The sequence below is a fragment of the Strigops habroptila genome, chromosome 1 (genome assembly GCF_004027225.2).
Source record: "Strigops habroptila isolate Jane chromosome 1, bStrHab1.2.pri, whole genome shotgun sequence".
In the NCBI taxonomy this organism is placed as follows: Eukaryota; Metazoa; Chordata; class Aves; order Psittaciformes; family Psittacidae; genus Strigops; species Strigops habroptila.
In genome coordinates, this window is record NC_044277.2 from 61,031,281 (window position 1) to 61,056,479 (window position 25,199).

Consider the following 25,199-nt stretch of genomic DNA (forward strand, 5'->3'; position numbering starts at 1 on the left):
TTTCCTGCCTGCAAAGGAGAAGGGAAGGAGTTTTCTTCCAGCCCAGTAACTCCGGGTGCCCTCTCAAGCGAAGGGATGTGGCCGCAGCTACTGCTCTTTGTCACAAGGGATTGGGCAGCTGCCCAGCCCCCGATTGAGGAATGCATCCAAAACAATATGTCAAATGTAGTGCTGGCACTAGAGCAGTTTTTGTACTGGAGGGCTTTCTAGAAGAGCTATAAGGACTATACATACTTGGAGGAAATATATATATACACACGCATGTACGTAGAGGAAACAGGAGATCGAGTACAGAGTATTACATGTTAAGCAGCTGCCAGCTGTCTCCTGCAAACTCAGGCTGCTCGAATCTTTCCACAACATTTCAGATGGGGATGGGGAACTGAAATCACTCCAGGTTCCTTGTGTATAGATTGCTGCTCCTCCTTATATAGGCAGCTACCACCTTTACCAAACGCAGAGAAGACTTTTTTCTTTTCACTTATGGGCTAGTAAAGATATCCTGACAGTGTTTACACAAATGAGTACGTCAACCAACTACGGTATGTTTATTATACATATATGTGCAGAAATATCTGCACTATTAAAACCATGAGTAATAGCTGAGTCTTGTCCTACTTTTATACAATTTGCTTCTTTTCCTCTGTTGTGCACAATGATGAAGCTCATACATAGGAACATACCAGCATCTTGGTTAAAATGTATGTTTTTAAGTAACGTCACTTACAGAATGGAGAGTTAAGACTTAGCAAAATAAATATTTATATTGACCCATAATTCTCTTGAGCAGATAATTGTATATTATTGTTATGCTTCTTAGTGGTTATGCAGTGTTGTACCATTTGTAAGAGAGGCTTCGTGCCTGAAAGCTGGTGTGTGTTTTGCAATTACAATACTTGGTCTAATGACAGACTGCCTCTCTTCAGATCTAGTTTAAAATTATATAAGCTTTATCATTAAGAAGAGAGAAATGTGCGTGGTATACAACACAAACCTAACAAGTAGGTTGTGGCAGTATATGCAAAATACATAATAGTTCTTTTTTCAGGCTTCAGTCCCATTAGGACAGCAAAAATAGTGTTCCTTGTGCGTGTGAAATCCAGGCTGAGCGCAGCAGTCAGTAGAGCGGGGTCAGCTTCTGTTTGGTTAACGCAGCACAGACAAATAAGCTGGTGTCTTTTAGTCTTTCTCGCACTCAGAGTGAGGAGGACTTGGTAGGTTACCACGTAGCTGCAGTCCCGAGGTCTCTGAGGAATGCAATGCCTGTGTGTCCCTAGGGACTTCGGTCTCTGCAGTGGGGGTGTAAATACTGTTCAGCTGTCACCCTGGAAAAATAGAGGATCAGGCAGCTTGGGCAATAAATCGTGTGGAGGTAAGGAGAGACCTGGCCACAAAATTACATTCCTTGGGAGAGAAAGTGTCTGAGTAATATAGTTTTGAGAAGCACTGTGAGTTTGGAATGTCTGGTTGCTTGTGTATTTTTTCCTTTTCTGCTCTGAAAAACTTTTATTTTCTATTCACCATTTTATTGTTTCCATGCTGTTTTCAGTGAAACCAAACACTTGTTTTCTTCACATTTCAGTTGCATAATAACTTGTGGGGTTTTCTTCTGTAAGTTAAAAAAGGATTGGTAACTTTATAGAAACATCTTCTTGTGGTTTTTTCCCCCAAATTATGTGATTTCACAGTCCAACTCCTGTTTTGAGAATTAAATGTTTACTTATAAGCACATGGGCAGAATTGTATACTAATGCCTCTGTTCTTAATTTCCAGCTTAATAATTAATTAAAACTTAACGATTTCTGGTTAATAATTAGTTTTTAACAGATTGTAGCAAATTGATGTATATGTTAAGAAGAGATGAGCTGGTTCTGTTATCTTTCTGTTTATGCTTTCCATGCCTACTGCACTGGCTGTGTATGTTAGAAGTAGTATCAGCCCTGAAGCTACTTGTTTCAGAAACAGAACTATGATTAATTCAGTGCCAAATGTTTATGCATGAGACAAAAGTAAATTAGTATTCTTTCTAAATTCAAACAACACAGATTAGGTGGCAATTAAAACTTTTTCATATACTTTGGAATATAGTGTGATTCACTGTTTTCTGCCTTTAAAGAAAACATTCAATTCTAAGACATAACAGGAATGCTTTTGTGAAGTGGCAATGTTTAACGCATAAAACATTCCTTGTATCATGCTGTGGATGACTATATATCTGCTGCACAGCTATTGCTACATAATTAAGCTTCATTCATCACTTCCCTATGCCCTGCCTTCTAGTTGTAGGGCTGTGGAGACAAAAGTGGCTATATGTTGTTGGGCACGTGAGGTATTGATGCTAAACTTTGGCTGAACTGTTACCTACTGTCGTTGGGTTTGTTTCATCTTAATTAGTATAATTCTTCCTTTGGACAGAGTTTCATGCATCCTTCCGTGCTGCTTAACCTAGGGAAAAGAAGACAAATCATGAACTTCTTGTCGGTAACACACGAAACACTCCTCCTCTATACCATGTAATACCCCAGAAACAAGACGCTGAGGGACGGGAAACGTTAGGCATTGTGATGCCGCGCTGCCACCTAGTGTCACCCGGCAGATTGCGGGGAGCCCTTTTATCCCTTAAATAAATGGCTTTTTAATTGGGCAGAAAGGCCAAGAAAACAACAGCAAGAGCCCCCGAGAGCCACAGTTCCTGTTTATTGATTCAGCGATCTCTGGCTTACTTCCCTGCAGCCCTCTGCAGGGCTTGCACCCAGAGCAGAACTGAGACTAAAAGACATTCATGTGCTTCAGAGGCACAACACTGCACTGACTCCGTTGGCCCTCTCCACAGTAGTTTTCTGCATCTAAAATAGTTACAGTAGCTGTTTACATTAAATACTAAAAATATAGGAAAGTATTTATGATATTTACTTAATAATTTATGAAATACAAAATTACAATGTCATTTACCTGCACTTAATGTGGCAGGTAGAAATAAGAGTCCTTAAGCACCCTAGAGCTAGATAGTTATCTGTGGGTTACAGTAAAGGCCTTGACAAAAGGCACAATGTGACTGTCAAGTAGGCATACCATTTTGCCAGTACTTGATTCAAATAACCAGGTCCAGACTCTCTCAGTGTAATGCTGAGGAAGTTTCCACACACCAGCATCTAAGCAAGACCAGACCCCAGAGATAGTAGGGACTAGGTAGTGCCTTCCCACATATTCCCATCTTCCCAGGTTCCTGCAATCATAGAATCAACTAGGTTGGAAAAGAGCTTTAAGATCATCAAGTCCAACCTTTACTCCAGGACTACCAAGTCCACCACTAAACCATGTCACTAAGTACATGAAGAACTCCCAAGAAGCTTTTTTTTCAGCTGTCATTTGCTATAAAAAACTGATGACATTTATCAGTAGCAATAGAGTACAAAAGCTCTAAAAAGTGCACATTCTCTACTGCCATGAATAATCTAACAAATTGGCTGGGCTGTATGGGAAACCTCACTGTGTTTGCTTAGGCTCACCTGAAGTGCAAATAGTTCTAAGTATTCATGAGAGAGAGAGGGGTTTTTTATGAAACAAACAAGCTGAAATGCATTATATTGCACTCAGTCTCAAGAAGTATGTATTTTCCTAGCATTGGTTTCACAGATTTTTGCATTTAAAATGCCATAACCCCTATTTAAAGTTAACCTTCAGTCATAAAAATGGGAATTATTACCATAAAGTATCTGAGTTTGTAGTTATCAAGGAAATTGTATTTGCTGATGTGATTTTCAAAGTGGAAATTAAGTCTGTGCAGTTCTGGTGTCCTCAGCATAAGAAGGACATGGAACTGTTGGAGCAAGTCCAGAGGAGGGCCATGAGGATGATCAGGGGCTGGAGCACCTCCCGTATGAAGACAGGCTGAGAAAGTTGGGGCTGTTCAGCCTAGAGAAGAGAAGGCTGCGTGGAGACCTCAGAGCAGCCTTCCAGTATCTGAAGGGGGCCTACAAGGATGCTGGGAAGGGGCTCTTCATCAGGGACTGTAGCGACAGGACAAGGGGTCATGGGTTCAAACTTAAACAGGGGAAGTTCAGGTTAAATATAAGGAAGAAGTTCTTTACTGTGAGGGTGGTGAGGCACTGGAACAGGTTGCCCAAAGAAGTGGTAAATGCTCCATCCCTGGCAGTGTTCAAGGCCAGGAGCCTTGGGTGACATGGTTGAGGGTGAGGTGTCCCTGTCCATGACAGGGGTGTTGGAACTAGATGATCTTAAGGTCCCTTCCAACCCAAACCATTCTATGATTCTATGATACCTTTTTGTGAGATTTTTATATAATTATACTGGTTTCCAGAAAAAAAGGAGGAGTCTAAGCAATCGCTATTTGAGCTCTAGAAGTACTTGCCAAAGGATACTGTGGACAATGAAAGTTTAAATGGGTCAGTGGGAGACTGAACAAGTTTATGCAAGAGAGATTAGCTTTATTTCCTTATCCTTGTTTAAAGATTTCCTAATTCATCCTTATTTATGTTCTGCCCTTCTTTCTTTCATCAGACCATCGTATTCCCCTTCAGACATTCTCTTAAGTACCATTCAGTTTCTTCACAAACAGAAGACTGACAAGAGTGGCATGGTAAATAAATGCTTCTCTCTGTAATGATGCCAATTTCTAATAGCTCCATCAAGTTGCCTGGAAAAAGTGTTGATAGCTGCTCTAAACTAGCTATGAGACCTTCACTGCAAGGAATGTGTCCTTAACTCTACAACCAAGTCAGCAGAGGATTCTGTTAGCCTAAATAAAAGTGCAAATATTTGCAAGAACATAAAGTGGCTCTTAACAACCTTAACAGCATACCTTATGCATAATTAATGGAGACTTGTAGTCTATATCATATGTAAAATTATTGTTGTTTATCAGTTGCTGTGGCTTAACCATGTTAATTTTGTCCCCTTTTTTTGCAAATTGTACTGAATTTACATAGGAGTGATGACAATAAAGTGGGTACATGGTTCAGTTTGGTTTAGTACAATATCTTTATAAAACACAGTAAGTTTGAGGAACGAGAAAGCAGTCAGACAGACTTTGGGTCTGGTTTCAAGCTACAGGGAGATTTTGAATATGGAACCAGTAGACATCCTATGCAACCTTTCAATAGCTAAGATGAGCACCAGCCAGTGCTTGTGTGTTTCATTTCCTACAGCTTCCCTCAGTTCAGGTGACTCCAGCCTTCTTACCTAAAATTTCATGCAAAACAAATACTAAGACTTGTTTTGGAGTTTTAGAAAGCAAGCATTCTTTATTCAGTGCTGGGGACATGGGGAATCGCTCTACCTAGTGTGTCCACTGAGTTATACAAAATTCACTCCTTTTATTGCACAAAAACATGCACATGCAACACGTCTTGGAAAGAGGCAGTCTCTGCCGAGAACTAACTAAAATATTTACATTCTCATTCCGCATGTGCAATTAATTGAGGCTGGGGTCCTTCGAGGGGCTCTGGTGGTCTTTTAGGGTCTGTACACAGTGTCCGTCAGTTCAGCTCTGATGATGAGCACGCGCTGTTTAGACATGTTGTGTAACTTGTCATGGTAGTTGCTTGCAGACTACCTGTCTGAACTGGTTACAGTTCCTGATGTGGACACCAGGTTCTTCTGAACTTTCCTGTTTTGTTCTTCAGAATGTTGACTCATCATTCTTTATCGCACATGTTTTGAAACAAGACCTTGCCTCTAGGTTGATTATTTACAGAAACTACATACTCAGAATCGAGTCTTTTACAAATAATTCAAGGTATCAAGTCCCCCCTTTTCTTATGAGAGTTTTTGATCTTCATCAGAGACCATCATATTAAACCTTTGTACCTAATTTTAAAACATATTTGACTGAAACAGCTACAATATTGTATCATCCTCCAGGCAAGGATACAAATTATAAAAATCAAGATTATTCCAACAAGTTTTTTAACTAGGACAAATTTGGCAGCCAAGAGGTAAGTTTATGTCATATTTCTTGGAATCCCCAAGAAGTGTAATCTCTTGTAACTTCATGTAAACTTTTAGTGTGTTCCCAGATCTCTCCCAAATCCGTAGTAATTCTGCCACTTTGATCAATATACATGCAACAGCTATATTTATGATTGTACAAACACCGCCTCCTGAAGCCAGTAACAAATCAAGGGCCATGCTATTTTGGATCGCTACTTTTGACAGGCTGCATACTTCAATTTGCAGAGCCTATATGGCATAAATGGTTTTATTTTCAATGTTTTCTATTACTGTTGAAATGTTTATTATGGTTTTCTCTAATTCACTTACCCCAAGCCATGGGAAGAACCATCTCATAAAATTGTGAAACCCATAGGGTCTGTCAGCTATAGCATCATGAGCCCTTTCTACTCATCCAAGGGCAGTTCCTGTCTGTCCTCTTTGTGGATATGGTCTGTCAATAATTGTGATGTTAGCAACTCAAGTTCCAAGGGTACATGCTCCTCTCCATCCTGGGGGTAATATTTTCTGAGCAGTTGTGCCACATAGCCAATACCATCCTATTCCTGCCAGAACTGGAAGACCAGTGTAATTCAGTCATTGGAATTCAGGGTCTATGTTTGTCATGTTAAGAGAGCGTCTCATTACAACATGAGAGTTTTCCCACAAAGATACCGTTTCTTGAACTTACTAAACAGGTCCATGTACTATTTTCTTCTAATGTAATTGGTTTTTTCCATTACGTTTCCCACTTTGAGACTGGATCTTTTCTATTTGTCCGAGAGACATTAAGTGCAAGTGGGATTCCTATTAAGGATAACCTTTGACTAGAATCCCTAGGCATTGGGTGCAAATCCAACAATCATTTTTGTGCAGGATTTGGGTAATACTTTGGATTAGAGATAAGTATATATTTCAATCCCATCCGTTACCAGTTAGCTCCATAGTTGCCAAACTTATCAGGAACATTATTCTTTTAGACACTTTGTCTAATTTGAATTTTAAAGACGATTGTTGTTTAATCTCTCAAGATTGTGGAGCCTTCTTAACTCATGAATAGTGGATCCAGGGTCCTTTTCCTTCCACCTGTACTGCAGCGTACATGATCAAGGGAACTTGGAAGGGGCCTTTCCACTTTTCCATCAAAGGCTCCGAGTTCCAAGATTTTACATAGACCCAGTTTCTAGGCTGGAATGGATGAGCTGGAGAATCCAAATTTAGCGATCTGTTTACGACAACTCGTTTGTTAATTTCCAATATAATTTTTCCCAAAGTCACCAAATATTTAATCACATCACTTTCCCCTTTCACATGCATGTCTCCAGGTAGGCCAGGTATTTGATATGGTTGTCCATATAAAATTTTCGAAGGATGGAGATGATATTTTCTTCTAGATTGTACCCTCATTCTCGCCAAAGCAAGAAGCAGAGCCTGTACCCAAGTCATAGGTGTTTCCTGACATATTTTTCCCAACTGAGTTTTGTGTTATCTTTTTACCATTCCACTCAACTGAGGTCTATAAGGTGTAGGCAAATCCCAAGAAATTCCCAATAGTTTACTCATTTGTTGAACCACTTCCGCTATAAAATGCGAGCCCCTACCTGATGACATTCCCAAAGGAATTTCAAATCATGGAATCATTTCTTTTAATAGCATTTTACCACTTCTCTCGCTCTGTTAGTGTGCATGGGAAGGCTTCTGGCCAGCCAATACATGTGTCTATTAAAACAAGCCAATATTTCCACCCCTCTTTTCTTGGCAGTTCAGTAAAATCTAATTGCCAGTACTCTCCAGGTAAATTACCTTGTTTATTGGTCCCTAATAAAATTTTATTCTGAGTTTTAGGATTATTTTTACTACAAATTTCGTATCTTCCTGTAGCACATCTCACAACTTCTATCATATTTTGGCTAATAACACTTTGCCGTAGGTGTTTCAATCAATTTTCAAATCCCCGGTGTACTTTAACATGTTCCTCTTTCACTATTTTTCTGATCAGAAAGTAAGGTACTACACTCTTTGTCCACTAGGGGTCACCGCCCATCCCTTTTCCTGGTTTTGTGCTAGTAAAGTGTCAATTAGTTTTCGGTCTTGAAGGTCATATTTGGGGTTTTCAGTTAAAACAAGTCTCTTTTCCTGCATTAGAGCTAACATTTCACCTTCCATTTCAATGCCTTTTTCTACAGCCGCTTTTGCCGCTAAATCAGCTCATCTGTTTCCCTGATCTTGAATGGTTCTTCGCAATTGATGGGCTTTACAGTGCATAATAGCTATTCTTCTAGGAAGTCCGACACTGTCTAATAGCTTCATAATGTGGTCAGCATCTTTGACCTGAATTCTTTCCATATTCCTCCATGGCCATGAACTCCAAAGGCATATTTAGAGTCCATCAAAATACTGGCATCTTTTCCTTTGCTCAATTCCAAGGTACGGGTGAGAGCTATCAGCTCTGTCTTTTGTGCTGATGTGTTTGGGGGTAGAGCCTTCACCTATATTACACCCTTAGCAGCAATCACTGCACAGCCCAACATACACTTCCCTTCTCACATAAAAATACTACCATCTGTATATAGAATCATAGAATAGTAAGGGTTGGAAAGGACCTTAAGATCATCTAGTGCCAACCTCCCTGCCATGGGCAGGGACTCCTTACACTAGATCATGTCACCCAAGGCTCTGTCCAGCCTGGCCTTGAACACTGCCAGGGATGGAGCATTCACAAGTTCCTTGGGCAACCCATTCCAGTGCCTCACCACCCTCGCTGTAAAGAACTTCTTCCTTATATCTAATCTAAACTTCCCCTGATTTAGTTTGAACCCATTACCCCTTGTCCTCTCACTACAATCCCCGATGAAGAATCCCTCTCCAGCATCCTTGTAGGCTCCCTTCAGATATTGGAAGGCTGCTCTGAGGTCTCCACGCAGCTTCTCTTTTCCAGGCTGATCAGCCCAAATTTTCTCAGCCTGTCATCATACGGGAGGTGCTCCAGCCCCCTTATATCCTCGTGGCCCTCCTCTGGACTTGTTCCAACAGCTCCATGTCCTTCTTACGTTACACAGTTCCTAGTCTAGTTTTCCTAATGGAACATCCTTCAAGTCTGGACGACTGGAACAGGCTTCTTCAACAGTCTGTAGACAGTCATGCTCAGATACCCCTTCTATCAGCTGGGCTGAAAGAAACATGGCAGGATTAACAGTGGCAGTTGTTTTGAGCACGACACCATCCTGTTGCAACCATACCATTTGGTATTTCAACATTCTGCTGGGGGACAACCAATGCCCTCCTTTCTGTTCCAACACTGTAAGAACCATGTGGAACATATACTATTATTTTCTGTCCCAAAGTGAGCTTACAAGCCTCCTGTATTAACAGTACGGTTGCTGCAATAGACTTTAAACATCCTGGCCATCCTTGGCTTACCAACTGTTTGGAAAAATATGCCACAGCTCGTCTTGGATTTCCCAGAAGCCGTGATAAAACTCCCAATGCTACTCCCTGCCTTTCGTAAGTAAACAATTCAAAAGATTTAGTGGGATCAGGGAGCCCCAGAGCGGGAGCTTTCGTCAGTACTTGTTTTAATCTTTTAAAGACAGCCCTGCCTTTTTCTGTCCATTACAGGTGGGTCTTACAGTCGTTCTTCAGCATCTCATATAAGGGTTTAACTAAAAGTCCGTAATCTGCAATCCACAGGCGACACCATCCGACCATTCTCAGAAATGCTTGCGATTCACAGGCACTCTGTGGCGCCGGCGGGCGACAGATGGCCTCCTTTCGTTCTGTGCTCAGCTGTCTTTTGCCTTTTACAATCTCAAGATCTAAATGGGTTACAGTTTCTTAGACAATCTGTGCTTTTTCCTTCAATATCCTACATCTGCTGATTCCCAGAAAATTCAACAGGCTGACAGTCAATACAGTATACTGTTCCTGAGGTTCTGCTGCTATTAGCGTATCATCTACATACTGCAGCACCATCCCGTCTTCATTTTATCTCAATAATTCCAACTTCTTAGCTAGTTGGTTTCCAAAAATTGTATAGCTATTCTTGAACCCCTGTGGAAGGACTGTCCATGTGTATTGCGTTTTCCTCCCAGTCTCAGGGTTTTCTGAAGCAAAAGTGAATAGCTCCTGACTCTCTAAATCAAGAGGTGTGCAGAAAAAGGCAGCTTTCAAATCTGAAACTGTAAACCAACCTAGCTCCCCTCTAAGGGCAGTTAATAAAGCGTACGGGTTGGCTACTACAGGATGAATATCTTGGACGATCTTAGTTATTGCCCTTAAATCTTGAACTAACCTATAGTTCTTTCCGTCTGCCTTTTTTACTGGTATTAGATTTTCATTCTTTTAACAAATTGTATCTAAGGAATTTCTGAATGATTGGAACTAACCCCATTCTAGATTCTAATTTTAAAGCGTACTGTTTCAGCCTTACCTGTATTGGTCCTGGTTTAAGCTCAACTCTTAACAGTTTGGCACGTCTCAATCTCCCAGGTATTTCTCCAGCCCACACAATTGGGATTATTGCATCTTCTGTTTCCTGAGAGATTCCTGGGTGATTTCGCACAGTGAAAAATATATCACAATACATCACTTCATCCCACTTTCCCTTTCTTTTCAAAAACAACATTGACTGTTAACAACATACCATAACCCAATGTTCCGTTCTTCGGCCATTTCTTTCCGCTGTCTAATTTGTAGAGCAGCCACCACTGATTGCAATATGTAATTAGACCTTGTCTCCTTGCAGTCCCTCCTCGGGGTCCCTCTTATCTTTTTCCAGTGTTTCAGTATGCCTCCCAAGGGAGATTTCTTTAAAAGCCCCCCATCCCCAGAAGGCTTATTACCCATTATATCACACTTACAACGCACAAATACAAACCACAAGAAACATAACACTTAAGTCAATATTCAAATCAATCCAAAAAAGCTCTTCTGTATACTTGAACCCACAATTACCAAACCTACTGGGACTCTAACCCACCCAGTTGTGCACAAGAAACCCAAAATACCCAACCACTGTGTAGGATAAATCCTCACGGCTTAGGTGGATGGGACTTTCCAGAAACTTTTGTACTCACCAGGGGTCTTACTTCGAGCGCTCAGCTCCGGGGATCAGGGTTCTTCCCGAGGAAGTGCTCGGTGCCGGCTGGACGTCCTGCGATCCCAGGATCCGCCGAGGACAGAAGCACTTGTCCCATCTGGGTCGCTAAAACGTTACCTAAAATTCGGTGCAAAAGAAACACTCTCTAAGACTCGTTTTGGAGTTTGACACGCTAGGTGGAGCGATCCCCCGTGCACCCAGCGCTGAATAAAGAGTGCCTGCATTCTAAAGCCTCAAAACGAGTCTTAGTATGTCTTTTGCACCGAACTTTAAAACAGCCAGGAGCAGACCGCACCAGACAGCCCTGTGCCGCTCCGCAAGGCACTGGCAGGGCACAGCTGAGGTGTCTCATATCCCAGTGCGCTACTCCGAGTTTTCCTCTCACCGTCCTCAAGGTGAGACTCTCTCCCCGGACCGCCCGCGGGCCTGTTCTCCGTCACCCCCCGCTCTCCCACCCGCCTTACGGCCCCTGCACCCGGCCCGCTCCGCCCTCCTTCCTGCCGCCAGTGGCCCGCGGGGCGTGGCACCGCCGGCGAAATGGAAGAGCGCGGCCCGTGATTGGCTCGGAGGGCGGCCGTCGGATCACGTGGCTGCGCCCCCGCCCTCCGCGCTCCTTAAAGCCGCACTCCGGGAGGGAGCGGGTGGCCGGTTGGGTGTGTGCTGAGCTGCGGCCCTGTGCGAGCCGCTGGTGGCGCTGAGCGGGGTCGGGGCGGCGGAGCTCGCTGGGTGCATGGGGTGAGTTGAGGGGCCGTGGACCGCGCTCTGCCTCGCTGGGGGCGAGGGGGGCCGCAGGTTTTCACGGCCGCGTTTGGGTCTTGGCGGGCTCCTGCCTCGTTTCGCCATTGGCCGCGGCGGCGGGCTGGGAGGGGCACTGCGGGCTCGGTTGGCGGGAGCAGGGCTGCCCCTCCGCCATCTTGGGTGTGCGGCTGTGGCACCCCATCACACCCCGTCCCGGTAGGGAGGGGTAGCGGGGCTCTGGCCCGTGGTGGTGGCGGTGTTGGGCTGCTGTGGCGGCCGCGGTGCCAGCGGCGCGGGGTGTGTCCTCGGGCTTTGCGGTTCCAGTGCCTGTCTCGGGGAGGAACCCCGAGAGCGGCTCCGGGGGCTCTGGGGGAGCCGCGCGATTCATGACTGAATTTTAATGCTGCCATGAAAGTTGATGAGCGGAAGCTGTAGTATTCTGTAACTAATGTCTCCGAGCTTCCGTGGCAGCTGAGCGTTACTAATTTTTACCTTTTTTTTCTTTTTTTCCTCAGTGATCCTGTGAATTCCAAAATGAAGCAGAAACAGAACGCAGAAAAATCGGGACCTTTGCAGGTATAGGCTTTAAAGTCTTGAAGCTAGAATATGGGGGCAGCTAAGGGATGGAAAATGAAAGATTAAGTTTATCAAGAGTATCTCAAACACAGAATTTGTTCCGAGGTTTGCGCGCAATTCTGTGGGAAATGGTCCCTCTAACACGTGTTTCATACCCACTGAAGGAAATACAAAGGGATCTGTTGTAATGTGCTTCCACCTGGCTTATGTCCCATTGGCTTGGGTATCCTCCTGGCAGGCTGTGGCCTGGGAACACTCTGTCTTGCTTGGGCATATGAAGTTATGACTACTTTTTTCTTGCTGCTCAGCAAGTCTTTTTTACTTCGACACTGAGCTTGCTGTCTTTCCATGCGGCTTTGTTTTTTAGGTGCTGGCTATCTGCCCTGATTTGGTTACTGAATCAGTCTGGCTGCTCAGGGGTTGTAGAGTGGGTTCTGCAGTCTGCCCTTTGATAGGGACGAAGAGTTAAATCTGTCTTTGGCTTGAGCATGCTTTAACTGAAGTAGTCATGCAGGCAGTTCTGTTTCTAAAGTCACCCTCATGAACCATGGCTGCTGTGGAATTAGTGGAAATGCTTAAGTGATTTAGATTTTTAAGAGGTGGCCTATAGGAAGTTACTAAAGTTTATACCTATTCCAGCCTTGTTACAATGTTCTTTTGTTAAACCTTTTAATGTAGGCCCTAATTGGAATAGTACAAATACAAATAGAGGCTGGTAGCCTTCTATTGTGAGGAGTAGAGTTATTGTAATGAAAACTTATGGTATTAATGGAAATTGCCAGTTGACAGTCTGACTTATACACATGGTAATCTTGCCCTATAGTAGTAACTCTAGGGTTATAAATTCCTCTGTGGCTTTTTGTGCTTTCAGTGGATTAACTCAAGTATCAGTTAATAATTTCTTGGCAGAGTATGCTTAACTTTAACCTTCAATAGGAGCAAGCAGTGTCTGACACAGTGTGAATCTTGTTCCCGCAGCAGTTAATGTTTGTCCTTTAGTTCAACAGTAGGGTAATTGGTGGCAGAAACTACCGTGGGAAAGGAGAGCTCTTCTCATCTGAAGTACAGTGTGAATCGGGAACTTTCTCACGCTGGTGTGGCATTGTACTCTGGCTGTTCTTGCTTGGTTGTCTGCCATTGTTTGCTATCCCATGGTGGCAGTGTAACCAACCCAATCAGAAAGTTTTAATGCAGGAAACAGGTATTTATGCATGACAAGAAAGGTGATAAACATACTGTTTATACAAAACAATAGCCTGTCTGGGTCGAAGCAAGGAAGCTTTAGATCCCTTTTAATGGATAATCGAAGCAACACAACTATTTAAATGAACACCACTTGAGGGTGCGTTCACAGGTAACAAAACCAGATACTGCCCGAAATGATACGTGTGACTTTGCCGCATAAACTTGCAATTGCAATCACTTTTGTCTGTGTCCCCTGAAGTATAAGACTGCTGTTGTCAAATACAACTTGAAGAGCTTCAGCTAAAGTTTTCATGTGTCACTGCATTGTAACTGGCCTTGAAATCCAGTCAGGATATTTCTGCTATAAGACCTGTTCGGGTTTCTTCATGAAAGGGTTTTCCCAGAGGTGGGGACTGAGCATAGCTGCGTGTGATTAAGATCCATCTCTGCTACAAATAACTAGCTCTCCTTTACACAAGCCTTAACATTGGCTAGGGTATCATCTTTTTGTTTTGAAAAGATGACCTGTGTGTTACCTTAGTAGAAACATGGCAAATTCAGAAGCTTCAGTTTATGGAGAGATGAGTGGCAAATGTCTGAAGCTGTATTTGTCTTTCTAGAAGTACCTCACAGACACCACATGCAGCGCTGCCCCAAGACGGACTCTTAGAATGATTCAGCCTTCAGCAACAGGTTGCCTGGTTGGCAGACGTAATGAGGTATGAATGAAGAGATAACTTGTAGATGTGTAATTATTTCTACTCATAGTGAAATGCTTTTGAGCTCTTAACTGAAAACCAATATATTTCAAAAACATGATCTGCTAATGAGTGTGACACAGCTTAAGCTTACTGTTATTTTAGTAATAAACAATATTAAAAACTAGCAATTTCTGGGTACCTCAGAAAAACGTTTGATATTTTTCTTTTGTTAAACCTAAGGGTATCAAGGAAGATGTCTGTAAACTAGAACTATAATGTGAAGAAAGCAGGGCTTATGAAGACTTATTTGCAGTCATCAGTGAGCAGATTTACAAGTCTGTCTTTTTTAAAAAAGCTGAATCATTGCTCTGAAGTTAAACCTGCCTGTGTTCTATGCAGAAAAAATCTTCAGTCAAAAGGAAATGCAAGTTAACCTCAAAGGCTTTTAAAGCTGGGGTAGCTGTGGTAAAGGAGCAAGAAAATGAGAATATTAATGATGCTGTTGAAGCTGTAGATCTCATGATAGAAGGTATGTGGTAATTCCTGAAATGTTCTCTTGCACTTAAAATGTTACGCTCCTATTGGAATATTACTTGAAACACTGTTCCTTTGTCAGTTAGATAAGGGCTTTGTAGTGTTTTTTTGGTAGTGCCTAGCAGGAATTAATGATACTTATTCTCTATGCAGTGGTAAATACAGTATAGCTATCCAATGTTTAAGAATGAGTTTGGTTGCTGGGAGTGTTGTGTGCAGCAGTGTTAAGAAGTTGTGTAGCTTGTTGCTTTGGCGGCTTGGCTATGAGCTTTCAAGTGACTAAGTGGAGGTGAAAGCCTGTTCTGGCATAGCGTGCTGTGTGTGCAGTTTCTCAGAAGCATTAAGCCCGATATGGACAGTGACCTGTGAATAAGACTTTTGTCTTCTACAAAGTACAAGTTAAGACTGACATTTGCAAATGTGACCATCTGTATAGCCATTAATACGTTGTAGGCTTTCTCTTTTCTGTAAGCTTATGTCTCTAGTTGTAAACTTATAACTAATCTCTGGGAAAACAATACATGGAATGAGCTCTTACTATTACAGTTTATAGAATACTAGTATACAAATCAGATATCTTAAAGTGATCCCAAGAATTCAGTCTTAGCACAGGCTCACTGTAGTTTCTTTCTTCAGGAAGTCCTTCATCTCAGTATTGGAAAGAAGTGGCTGAAGAAAGGAGAAAGGCTCTGTATGAAGTGCTTCAAGAAAATGAAAAGGTAGCTAGTGGAAGATAACTAGCTTCCTTACTACTGGCTATTGTCTTCCTTTGTTAACATTTTGTTATTTAAACTCAGTTGCACAAAGAAATCGAGCAGAAAGACAGTGAAATTGCCCGCCTAAAAGAAGAAAATGAAGAGCTGATGTCCCTTGTAGAACACGTGCATTATATGACCAGCATGATTGAGGTATGTAAAGGAATATTCAGTTGTAGAATGAAAATGAGAAACTAGCAAAGATACCTTTAATGAATCATGGCTTCTGGGAACCAGAACACTCCATTTTAAATTACTCACCTGTTTCCTGCAGGATTGCTCTATTCCAGAGGCATAGAGCATCTTTAAGGGGGTGATTTTTCCTACCTTGGAACCCACAGAGGTAACAAGAAAGTACTAAGAGTGATGTTTCCTGAAGAGAAGATTCAACCTATTGTCTTATCACAGGCTTTGCATGTTAGAGATGGTGAAAAGGGAAGGAAGGGTTCTTTTTCACTTCGAGATGACTTGAATTCAAATGCTTAATAGACTGTGTGAGGCTGCTGGCTGTGCCCTTTGGGGAACTAAGCTTGGAACAGGGACACATGAAGAGGACCAGCAAGAGGGAGGAGAAGGGAGCACCTATGCTTTTTAAAGTCAAGGTTTCACTGAGGAATTGCCGGTTTTGTGGACCAAGAAAGGTCTAATGCATGAAGTCTGTAGTGTTCATAAACCTGTAAATTTCAGAACAACTTCCTCTAAGAAGTCCTTCGGGACAGGTAGCTGTGTCACTGATTCTGTGACTTCCCTACCAGGGGAAGATTATTTGTAACAGCCTCTGAAGTTGTAATAAAAATATAGCCGTGGAATCTTGATGCTAAATTATCAGCTAGGTGGTTTTTGTAGGAATTGAGCTCTCAATTGGGGTATGAAGCTGGATGCCTGGCAAATATTTTGATTCTGATTAAACTGGAGAGGTGGAAACAAAATGAAAAATTATTGCAAGCAACTTGATGAGAAGTAAACAAGTTAGGTTTTAGTTCAATTATTTAGCTCAGTCTTGACAAACTCCTGATTTGCTACACTTGAATTACTTTTTTTGGTATTCAGAGAGTGCTGGTTGTTATGATTAACCCACAGGCAGAAGTTAAATGACTTAAGGAATTAAAGAACTAATATACTTGGAAACTTCTCTGCAGGTCCTCAGTGGTTCACCTATTAGTTGTAAGCTGCTAACTTCTGAGGCTTTAGTGAGCCTTAAGTGATACATCAAACAACCAGAATCCTCAAGAGCAGCCTCTTACAGTCCTGTTTTTCTTCCTTAGATCAGGTTAGATAAGGAACTCTTAATTTGATCAGTAAGAGCTAGAAACTGCTGGGTCTTCTAGTTCATCTAGACTTAATGTAGCTTCATTATCTCTGATTAAAAATTGAGCCTTGTCTGCTGTATAATAACTTTTCCAAAATTGAACCTATATAGTACTATGGGAATATTTAACTTTGGAAGCTGTTTCCCGTATTTTAGGTTGCCTAACATAAAACCTGTCCTACTGTGAAGAACGTAAGGAAGACCTAACAGTCAGCAAAGCAGCAGATGTGGTCTGTGAGTTAGAGGTAGCAATTTGAGTTAAACTAGAGTGTCTTAAGATTTTTGTGACTGAGGAATGTTTTAATTACATCCACGATCTCCAAGTGAAGATAATTAGTTTACTTAATTTAATACGCACATTCTTATTTCACTGGCTGTTAAGTAGAAAGAGCATTAAATTTGCTGTCTCCTGTTTTTTTTTTCCTAGAGGCTAACTGGGCAAGCACCTGACAATCTTGAGGCACTGGATAGTCTGGCTCTAGAGGAATCCAAACAAGAAAATGAAGAGCTTCACTGTGTAGATGATGCAGACAGTGCTTCTGAAGAAGGACCATCACAAGTATCATGTGGCTTATGGGGGAGTATATCAGATGTTGCTTCAAAGGAAACAAATAATTTGCAACATGAATGACAACCTTTAAATAGGCTTATGTATGTGGCTTTTAATTGCAGACTTCCTCTTGAAAGGATATACTAAAACTTCTCGGGTATAGAAACTCTTGTGGAAGCATTACAGATGTTGGTTTTAACTGGAATTATGTGCAGTGGGAGTGTCTGATACTGCATCCAAAACTTACTACAGGCTGTGCTTAGTTGCTTGTATAAAATGCAAATACTGTGTATTTCAAATTGTGTAAATATCAGTTGGTCTGACATCATACGTGAAAGTTGATAAATAAATCTTTGCATTATTAAAACAGCCTCTTATTTGAATGGGAAATTGTTAGTTCTAGATTTAAGTCAGTTGTGACTGCTGTAGGTGCTTGGGCAGTTTTTAACTCAGGCTTCCAGAGTTCTGGAGAACAGAATGGTTTTGATGAATAGAGAAAGCAAAATGAAACCTCTGTGCTGTTGGTGAGGCTTCAGAAAGTCAAGAATGGGTAATAAATAGTCTAGATTTATGCTTTTCAGGTTTTTAAATAATTGCCTCTGTCTTTCAAGAGAGCCTCTTCCAAGATGTATAGATCAGAGCTTAAGTAGAAAGTATCTTTCAGAAATGCATTTATTGACTCGTGAAGAAAATGTGTTCTTGCTCCTAATAACAGCTGTACTGAAAATTACATGGAGACAAAGCAGCTGCCTGCACTTCAGAGCTATTCTGAATGGAAACTCAATGTCTGTCAAAGTACTGCTGTGGTATTTACCAAGAGATGAAGCACCTTTTTACCAAGATAGTAGTGTTCTGAAGGGCTTACAGGAACAAAAACCACAGTTTGGAACTTTGAGCACCTTATCTGGCACTCATATGAGGTGCAAAATGCTTGCAGTTGAAAGCACTGAGGTAGGAAGAGTAAGTTAAACACAGTTTTCCAGTCCTGAATGAACTCAGCAGTTCTGTAACAATGTCTTAAAAGGCTTTAAAAGGTGGCTGCCATTGCAATAGCTAGTGAAGATCTTAGAATTGAGTGGCTTTCAGGAGGCAGAGATATTTGGAGAGATTCTTGTTTATCAGTCCATCAGGCCTTGTGAAAATGGGTGCTTCAGGGTACACATGAAAACATCTGTGGGATTACTGGATGTGTGCCTTTAGATTCCTTCCATATTTTACTCTCTCACTGCATCTGTCAGTAAGTTAATAGATGTTTCACAACTGAAATAAGTTGTGACATTTGGAGAATGTCAGCCATTATAGGAAGTAATACTCCTCCTGTCTTCTATTTCACCTTGAATCTGGTAGCCACAACATGAAGCATCATGTTTTCCTGGAGACTTTGTAAACTGAGGATTGCATCATCCAGTTTGTACTCTAGAGCATGCTTAGATATAATCCTTTCCATTACAGTGCAGAAATGGTGACAAAGGGTTGTCCTGTAACTTACGCTGTTTTTAAGAGAAAACAGCTGGATGCTGGACTGGATAACTGCTTTGTAGAGTAACCTTTGTTTTCTTTTCAGAAGAAATAGATAATGCTGTGAAGTGACAAACACTTCCTATCTCAGTTTCTAAGCAATCCTAATGTCAGCAGTTCTTCAACAATAGTAAATAAGGAAATGTGTAAAACGAACATCAAGATGGGCAAAAAAAATGCTTATTAGACTTAAATGTTGTGCTTTTTCTTGATTGATTTTTATTTAAACAAAAGACAAGACAGTCCCCTGAGTAGCTGGATCCCTACTGCTCTTGAAATGGATTGTGTCCAAAATGAATCATGCAAGTTTTCCTTGTAGCCTGTTGGATATATTGCAGCATTTGGCCCACCTGTAATAGAAGAACTTTTTACATCAGAAAGACATGTGCCCTGTAGCAATGCATACACTTGCACCTAAAGTCTTCAAACCAGGCTATTACGGTTTTATTAATTTGACCTCAGAATAGTTTGCTGTATCAGCTGAAAAAAAGATGGTGCAGGACAAAACTGGGTGTGAAAGCTCAAGTGTGGCATAGAAATCGAACCCATGTACATACTCGATCTTCATCATTGATGTTTTGGACCTTGATTGAACAATCTCCCTTGGCCTTTTATATCAGAAGTATTAATGTATGAAAGCGTTATCAGAAGGTTTATAATGTTGCATTAATCACTGCTTAAAAATGTTCAAAAAGGAGCGAGTTTCTTTTACTGTCCTGAAATTCCAAGGAGTTTTCTTTGGAACATGCATGCAGTAGAATGATGTTACATAGCCTAGGAACTTTGTATGCAGATGTGAAAGGCTTCTCAAATGTGTAGTAATTATACAGAAATTCATGTAGTAAGTTCTTTTACAACCATATGACCTTTTATCTTTGTTTAATTAGGTAGGGAAATTCATTTACCACTGAAACATAGCTCTGTAACAGCTGAAAATCATCACTGAAGACAAAGAAATTTCATATCCAGCTAAATTACAGAGAACATTCTGTTGAGCAGAGTAAAATTACTGCTTCTGGAACCTAACTGCAGAATGTGATTCTTTCCAAGAAGTCAAATGCTTTTGGGTACCAGCTTGACCAGCATGTGACTCTTTTTCAGTGCAGGGGCTGTGGCCACAGTCTTGTCTTTCCTTGAAGTATCCAATGGCTGCTGAGAAGTGGGATGCACCTGCTGCATCCCAGCACTTCTCTCATAAAGCAGGACAATTTCAGATATGTAAGTCCGAAGTGTGGGGAGATGGGCCATTTGCAGGTGGCAGCTGTTTGAAGAGGGAGTTGCTGTGCAGTGACAAGCAAACTGGGGTGGGTGGTTTGTGAGAGGAAAAACTTTTAATTGGTTTAGCAAAAAATAGCAGTTTGGTGTAAACATCCATTGTACTTAACACAAAGCACGGAGAAGTGAATTGCACTGTAATAACTGCTTGACTGAACAACTGAAGCTCACTGGTGCTTGGCATTGTGTTGCTTACGTGAGGGCCCACAGTGTTGTCATGTGTTGCAGCCTTTGCATAAGTAGTGAAGTTGGTCATCAATTTTTTGTGAGGAAGCACAATGCATATTCATTTACTTTTCCTTAAGGGCTGTCTGAGGTTGTTCTCAGAACTGGTTTTGAGATTTCGAGCAGGTGGTTTGCAATCTGCCAAGGCCGTATGTTCCCAGTGCTCTGTTGCTCTTGAGACCGAATTGCAGTGTTATAATTTTCTTCAGCTGAAAATGTTCACTGTGTATTGTTAATTCCTCTTTCCAGTTTTGTAATAACACAAAGTAGTTCAGCAAGTGCTGATGGTGTCCTGAGAAACTTTAGTTTGCTGCTGCTCTGCGGATCTGCCACCTGAAATGAAATGTGATTGGTTGTGTTCAAAGTTAAACCCTTAGGTATGACCATACCTCTGTCATACTGTCAGGGACACCGCAGCCATTTGGGGGGGGTGCTATGCATCCTATCATTGGGATAATTCCATTGCAAATCATAGAATCATAGAATAGTTAGGATTGGAAAGGACCTTAAGATCATCTAGTTCCAACCCCCCTGCATGCAGCTAGAGTAATATAGAGGCACTAAGGGTTTATATCTACCAGGCAGAAAGCAGAGAGACAATAACAGCATGGCAGGGATAGTGAAAACCACCATAGCTCATGAAAAGTATGAGGTGAGAATAAGCCACCCACAAAACACCAGACAAACCCCTTTTCCTGACGAGCTCCCTGTCTCCTCAGTCTGCACTGCTGCCGAGTTACTTTGGTGCAGGAACTTTTTCCTAAAGCATTTTTCTGGGGCAGCCCAGACCTTTAAATTTGTTCTAGTCAACCTGCTGCAGCCCTGAGAAAGAGGATTTGTCATAGAATCGTAGAATGGTTTGGGTTGGAAGGGACCTTAAAGATCTAATTCCAACCCACCTGCCATGGGCAGGGACACCTTCTGCTAGACCAGGTTACTCAAAGTGCCCTCCAACCTGGCCTTGAACACTGCCAGGGATGGGGCTTTGAACAACCTGGTGTAGTGGAAGGTGTAACTTAGAATTACTGCCTGCTGGTTCATTCTTTGCTCATTAGTAAGCATCCTGCTTGCTACGTTCACCTCTACATGTCTGTGTTTTCCTGTTCTACAAAGGAGAGGTCTTGCATTCGTGTGGTAGGAAAGGGCAGCACTGTCAGCTCTGCAAGCATACAAGCATGTAAATTATGAGGCAAATACAGCACTTGTTTGTTTTTATTTGCCTTCTGGTTTTGGAAGTTTTAAGGTTTGTTCACTTCTTCAAGGGTTTGTTACCTTGAGGTCATGGGGATATTGTTTGGTTTTGTTCTTGAGAGTGTGATTTTATATGTTGTCATGAATCATGTTAGAACATGATTCTTTGTTAGCTTTCTAAAACAGTAGTAACACTCAAAGTAAAATTTAGCCTCTGTACATCTATATCCCAGGTTCAAGCTTGTCAGTCTCAGCACAACAGGAACTGAATTTGGTCTAACCACTCCCACTAAAATTCCTGTGAATTTCTTCATTGACTTTACTGACAGCAGGATTTGCTCCTGCATGGTACGTATGAGCTGTATCCATGTTTTTTAATGGTTATAATGGTGTAGCAGATCAGCTTTAGTAATGGACTTCTCAAAAGGTGGATTTAAACTACATTGAGATGAAAGTAGCTGTAAGCTCCATTTGGCATGGTAGCTGTACATGTGAGCAGCCCTGTGCTCTCTGCAGCTTTGGCTCTGCTCGATAGGCAGTTCTGCATTCCCTAGGTCTGTGCCAGGAGCCTGAATGTCTGTAAGAGGAAAAGGAGTGTCCTTTCGCTGAGAATAGTCTGTCTTCACAGAAGGGAAGAAGTAGTTGGCAAAAGTCTGGTAACAGTCCTGGAGCCTCTTCAGCATATTTTCCACCTTGTGAAGCCTTTCTTGATTATCTTGAACGATACACAAAAGCTGGTTTGCTCTAAACTTAAACTAGGATTAGCTAGAAATGTAGGGTACGAGTGCTTGTTTGAAAGTGAACTCAGCACCTTCCAAAGTGACAGTTCAGAACGTAGCACCTACAACTGATGGCATCGTAGCTATGAAACACAAATTATTTCTGTGCTATAAGAAATCAGTGGTGACTTCATATAATTTAGCTAAACGGAGATTGTCAGAAAGTTTTGACCTAACAGTTCTCCCCAAATCCAGCTGCAAGGACGGGATGTAAGAGCCACCTATGATACTGGGAGCTGACTCGCATGATGTTTGAAGGTTGTATGAGCCTCACAGGAGAGGGGCTGCTGATTGAAAGAGGGACTATACATACGGACTGATGTGCTTAGTAATTAAAAAATAATCTTTATTATAACTTAAATGTGATAGGAAATATGGTGAGTACAAATGCCACAAAACTAAAAGAAAAAAAAAAGGATAATAAAAAAAAAAAGAAGCAGCAGAAGTCAGTACAAAAGGACACCGTGGAAGAATTCAGCTGATGGGAGAGGTGTGGTATAAAAACCATAACATGGTTATTTCACCTTCTGCAAAAAGAGTCTATATTCCTCAGTAAATGAGCATTTTGAACTGTACAAAATGTACTTTTTTAATTAAAGGAAGAATATATATTTATAAATATACAGATATGTACATTGTTGTAACATTCACAGTAAAAAAAAAACCCAAACAAAAGGGCCCCTGCCTGCCAAGTGTTTGGCGCACAAGGCTTCCTTTTGATGTGAACTGTTTGCAATCTTTTCTATGTAGCCTATGCAAATTTGGATACTTCAATTGACATCTAAATAGCATTTCATGCATAATGAACACAGTACAGGAACACTCTTCTGTTAAATTCTATTCACCTCCTCTGTTAACTTAAGGCTCACAATCAACAGTTTGAAGCACTCGCTGTCTTTCATCCTTGCAGCAAGGAGGGAGGGGGAACGCATTCACTTCACCCTCTGTTTATTACTGCCTCTGAGGTCCACTTGTTCTAGTTCTTTGTATTGAAATGACTATAGAAAACTATGATCCACTAATTAGAGTGTACGAAATCCAAGCCGGCCTGCGACTTACAGGACCAAATGGTTTTGGGGACTCATGCAATTAGCTGTATTCACTCCTTCCTGGAATAAATAAATGTGCTTTACCTTTTCATTTAGTTTTCAGAAACCTACGTGATGGATCCCTCTCACAAATCTCTGCATTAATGATGGCTTGTTGCTGGAGGGCAAGAGAAAGGAAATAAAAGACCAGTGGAGGCATTTAGAATGAGTCACCAAAGTGACACCTCCCAGGGTTTACATCCTGCTGTTTCTGGAGGCAAAACTTGAAGGAACTTGCTCTGTATTTCATTGCTGAGAAAGCCGAGTGGTGCTGGTGGGGACACCACGAGAAGGCTTCTTTGCAGTCCTGTTCAGGTTGCCTCCGACTTGTCCGTCTTAGATACAGTATCGCACATCTCAAGCTTTCACAACAACTTCAAGGAAGTAAATGCAATAGTAAAACAGATGAAGAGGCCAAATTCTAAAAACTCACAGAAGTTTGTTGAGGCTGAATAACTGCAATTACATCTCATGTTATTGATCGGTCAGGAAAGTATCGTTCCTCAGCATCCAGCTGTTCCATCATGAGCTGCAAAGAGCAGCCAATAGGAACCCTTAAGCTGGATTTTAGATGTTGCTTTTCCTTAGGAGGTCTGTAAATTGCTACATTTGAGGACATTCTCACAGAATTCTTCAAAGTCTTCCTTCTGCTCCCCACACTGGAGTGCAGCCTCATCCTACTTTAGTGCCTGTTACATGTAGGCAGGTGCTTTTCCACCTAAAAAGCTGTGGCAGTGTCGGTTCCACGGCGGCTTCCAACTCTAACAAATTCCCGGGGAAATTTGTCCAGCTGTTCATATGCTAGTCTCCCATCTTCACCTGGATGCAAAATGTTAAAGCATAAAAATGTATTATGTCATTGCCCTACAACATTTTAAATACTGGATTCTCTGCTGTTAGAAAGTACTGCTCTGCCACTAACTTCTTCCCCTTCTTAAAATTCCTCTTGCTGAAGGCAACTTCAGAAATTACATGGAAAAGTTAAGCATGCTCTGAATAATTATTATTTTTTATTTTCTCACCTAATTTGCTGGTTTTATCTAGAGCAAAGCAGAAGCAGATGTGGCTTGTATGATTAGTTTACAGTATCTGTACCCTTGGCTTTCTAAATGACCTGTGGTGCTTGTCAAGGTCTCAGTTCAAGCTGTGGTATACTTGAGGCAGATGATGTTTACCTATTTCTACTTTGGACAGTATAAAGCTTGCCCAGTTCTCAGTTCCTGGCACTTTAAATAAGTGAGTCTAGCCTCTTCTTCACTTACTTATACCACTGAAAACCAAGAAGCAGTCTATTTGCTAAATTTAATTACTTGTGTCTCTCAACCCCTTTTCTCTTAGGTACTATCATCTCTGTGCACCTCAAGATAGGATTGAGCCTAGTGTGTTGAATTGGCCAAGAGGAACCAAAATGCTCTGTGTCGTCTAGAGATCTCCCAGAGATTTCAGAAGTGTCCCTGTACTAGTTGTTTTATAATGTGAGCAATGACACGTCCAACAGCAGAGTGAATTCCTGTTGAACTGGTGAATGAAAGAGAGTATATTTGAAGAGTTTGCATAACTAAAATCACAGATGGACACACACACTTATGGAGTAGAAATTCATGCCTGATATAAAGGCCATTAAAATACAACTTTCCTCTACTGCCCTGAAACTGTACTCGTTTCAGTACGGGTGCCCTGAAACTGTGCAGCAGTGCTTGTAGTCACACACTGCTATGCAGCTAG

General features: G+C 41.5%; 2 protein-coding genes and 2 long non-coding RNA genes across 9 annotated transcripts in view; 2 read left to right on the forward strand and 2 right to left on the reverse strand.

Moving 5' to 3' along the window:
• Positions 1-690: 690 nt before the first annotated feature.
• LOC115616561 lies at positions 691-11,486 on the reverse strand. 3 transcript variants are annotated; one of them, XR_003994317.1, is made up of 4 exons: positions 11,028-11,477; positions 10,382-10,497; positions 2,362-2,445; positions 691-1,325 (listed from the first exon to the last, which is right to left on the reverse strand). It is a non-coding gene; the product is annotated as an uncharacterized LOC115616561 (long non-coding RNA). The 3 variants fall into 3 exon arrangements; XR_003994318.1 differs by lacking the exons at positions 691-1,325; positions 2,362-2,445 and adding an exon at positions 5,237-9,121 and having other exon boundaries at positions 11,028-11,167; positions 11,436-11,486; XR_003994316.1 differs by lacking the exons at positions 691-1,325; positions 2,362-2,445 and adding an exon at positions 5,237-9,121.
• Positions 11,487-11,626: 140 nt separating this feature from the next.
• On the forward strand, positions 11,627-17,765 carry GMNN (geminin DNA replication inhibitor). 2 transcript variants are annotated; one of them, XM_030505991.1, is made up of 7 exons: positions 11,627-11,785; positions 12,304-12,364; positions 14,170-14,268; positions 14,650-14,779; positions 15,421-15,503; positions 15,582-15,692; positions 17,276-17,765. In XM_030505991.1, exons 1-7 carry the CDS (start codon positions 11,781-11,783, stop codon positions 17,477-17,479), a joined length of 693 nt encoding a protein of 230 aa, XP_030361851.1. In that variant the 5' UTR covers positions 11,627-11,780; the 3' UTR covers positions 17,480-17,765. The 2 variants fall into 2 exon arrangements, with proteins under 2 accessions (XP_030361851.1, XP_030361861.1); XM_030506001.1 differs by lacking the exon at positions 11,627-11,785 and adding an exon at positions 11,945-12,085.
• A 354-nt stretch (positions 17,766-18,119) lies between these two features.
• LOC115616571 lies at positions 18,120-20,724 on the forward strand. The gene is made up of 3 exons (XR_003994321.1): positions 18,120-19,062; positions 19,408-19,410; positions 20,714-20,724. It is a non-coding gene; the product is annotated as an uncharacterized LOC115616571 (long non-coding RNA).
• Positions 20,725-22,708: 1,984 nt separating this feature from the next.
• RIPOR2 (RHO family interacting cell polarization regulator 2) overlaps positions 22,709-25,199 on the reverse strand; it is a 67,947-nt gene continuing 65,456 nt past the window's right edge. For 2 of the 3 annotated variants that reach the window (XM_030506082.1, XM_030506099.1), the window contains one exon: positions 22,715-24,293. In XM_030506082.1, coding sequence (XP_030361942.1) covers positions 24,193-24,293 — 101 coding nt within the window. In that variant the 3' untranslated portion in view covers positions 22,715-24,192. Of the gene's footprint in view, positions 24,294-25,199 lie in introns of all 3 variants that reach the window. The other variant, XM_030506091.2, reaches the window with a different exon arrangement.